This window comes from Babylonia areolata, chromosome 3 (assembly GCF_041734735.1).
Source record: "Babylonia areolata isolate BAREFJ2019XMU chromosome 3, ASM4173473v1, whole genome shotgun sequence".
Classification (NCBI taxonomy): Eukaryota; Metazoa; Mollusca; class Gastropoda; order Neogastropoda; family Buccinidae; genus Babylonia; species Babylonia areolata.
This window is the reverse complement of record NC_134878.1, coordinates 7,605,295-7,607,794: the sequence shown is the minus strand read 5'-3', so window position 1 is coordinate 7,607,794 and position 2,500 is coordinate 7,605,295. Positions and strand designations below refer to the sequence as shown.

The 2,500-nt window shown below is 50.0% G+C and overlaps 1 protein-coding gene across 3 annotated transcripts in view; it reads right to left on the bottom strand.

Annotated features, from left to right (window-relative positions):
* Positions 1-2,500, bottom strand: part of LOC143279695 (uncharacterized) — a 281,259-nt gene that overhangs the window by 11,128 nt on the left and 267,631 nt on the right. For all 3 annotated transcript variants that reach the window (XM_076583800.1, XM_076583799.1, XM_076583801.1), the window contains one exon: positions 801-886. In XM_076583800.1, coding sequence (XP_076439915.1) covers positions 801-886 — 86 coding nt within the window. The remainder of the gene's footprint in view (positions 1-800; positions 887-2,500) is intronic.

Here is a 2,500-nt window from a genome sequence, read left to right as displayed (position 1 = left end):
ACACACACAAACACTTCCACTCTCTCTCTCTCTCTCTCTCTCTCTCTCTCTCTCTCTCTCTCTCTCTCTCTCTCACATGTATACACACACACACAGAGCCACCAACAATCCCATCCTACAATGAACACACACACACACACACACACACACACACGCGCGCGCGCGCACTGAGCCACCCACAATCCCATCCCATCCTCCACACAAACATCGCGTGAGCAGTGGCATTGGTGTAAAAGACGACAACAACAACAACACACATAGGAAAGCCATGCTTCAGTGACTGCTAGCATGCGGACTCAGGAGTGGTATTCTGGGCATACGTACCACACCTACACTCTGCCACCTCGCTGCCACACTCACCACTCACACACACACGCGCGCACACACACACACTACCACCACCGTCATCCCCAAACACAACAACAACAACAACAACAACACACACACACACACACACACACACACACACACACACACACACACACTGAATAAATAAATAAATAAATAACTGAATTAACAAATACATGAATAGTACACTGAATTAAAAAAACATAACTTGAAAACCTACCACCATCACCCCCCCACACACACACACACCCAAAACACCACCCACCTCTCCCTCCCACCCCACCCCACCCCACTCAATCACACAATCCCCCCCACACACACACACATCTCCCAATCCTCCCACACCCACCCCAACCCACCAAACCCTTCCCCACCCCCTCTCCTCCCACCTCCTCCCCCCTTCCCCCACGCCAACCCCCCACCCACCCCGGCACATAAAAGGACCAACTCACAGCTTTCAACAGTTCCTCCACAGTGGGAAGTTCTAAGTGAATGGCATGATAGGCTTTGTCGTGACTCTCTTTGACGTACAGCAAGGCTGCAAACACATTATACATACACACACACACATATATGGCAGGCACCGCATGCTCCAAGTAACAAAACACTCATGCACCTCCTCCAACATACATCGTGCTGAATGCAACAACGCTCAAACAGTCATAGCATTCCTCGAACGCGAACGAGTACACCCCCTAAACATCACTGAAATGCATCTGCAAGTGCATACAGTGGAGTGATGGCCTAGGGGTAACGCGTCCGCCTAGGAAGCGAGAGAATCTGAGGGCGCTGGTTCGAAACACGGCTCAGCCGCCGATATTTTCTCCCCCTCCACTAGACCTTGAGTGGTGGTCTGGGCGCTAGTCATTCGGATGAGACGATAAACCGAGGTCCCGTGTGCTAGCATGCACTTAGCGCACGTAAAAGAACCCACGGCAGCAAAAGGGTTGTTCCTGGCAAAATTATGTAGAAAAATCCACTTCGACAGGAAAAACAAATAAAACTGCACGCAGAAAAAAATACAAAAAAAATGGGTGGCGCTGTAGTGTAGCGACGCGCTCTCCCTGGGGAGAGCAGCCCGAATTTCACACAGAGAAATCTGTTGTGATAAAAAGGAATACAAAATACAAAATAAAATACAAAATACTAACACATCAGTGAACCGCTGAGTGCAAACAACGCTCTCTTCTTCTTCTTCTGCGTTCGTGGGCTGCAACTCCCACGTTCACTCGTTTGCATACGAGTGGGCTTTTACGTGTATGACCGTTTTTACCCCGCCATGTAGGCAGCCATACTCCGTTTTCGGGGGTGTGCATGCTGGGTATGTTCTTGTTTCCATAACCCACCGAACGCTGGCATGGATTACAGGATCTTTAACGTGCGTATTTGATCTTCTGCTTGCGTATACACACGAAGGGGGTTCAGGCACTAGCAGGTCTGCACATATGTTGACCTGGGAGATCGTAAAAATCTCCACCCTTCACCCACCAGGCGCCGTCACCGTGATTCGAACCCGGGACCCTCAGATTGACAGTCCAACGCTTTAACCACTCGGCTATTGCGCCCGTCAAACAACGCTCTCAACATGCAGCTCCGAACGCAAACGCAAGAGCACACTCCACGACATCGCTGAATGCATCTCAAGTGCGTACTGAGACATCAAACGACTCACTGGATGCAGCGACTCACATGCACAGAAAGGCACAGAAAACAAACAAACGCCTCGTGCACACCAATGCAACACTCGCGTGCACACCAACACATCCCTGAATGCAAAACGCACGAGCACCCCCGCGCATCGCTGAACGCATCACAAGTGCACACTGATACATCAACGATTCACTGAACGCAACACTCACATGCACACAATCAATGGCACACAAACCAATCGCCACATGCACATCATATATAATTATACAGCATGACTGCAAAACCCACATGCACACAAATCACACGCCACGCGCATGCACGTCAATGCATCGCTGAATGCAACACTCACGGGCACACCAAATACACACATCCCTGAATGCAAAACGAACGTGCACCGAACCGAACCCCACCACATTGCTGAATGCAACACTCACGTGCACATAAGTGCAACTCTGAATGCAAAACACGCGAACACTAATACATCGACTCACGTGCACACACA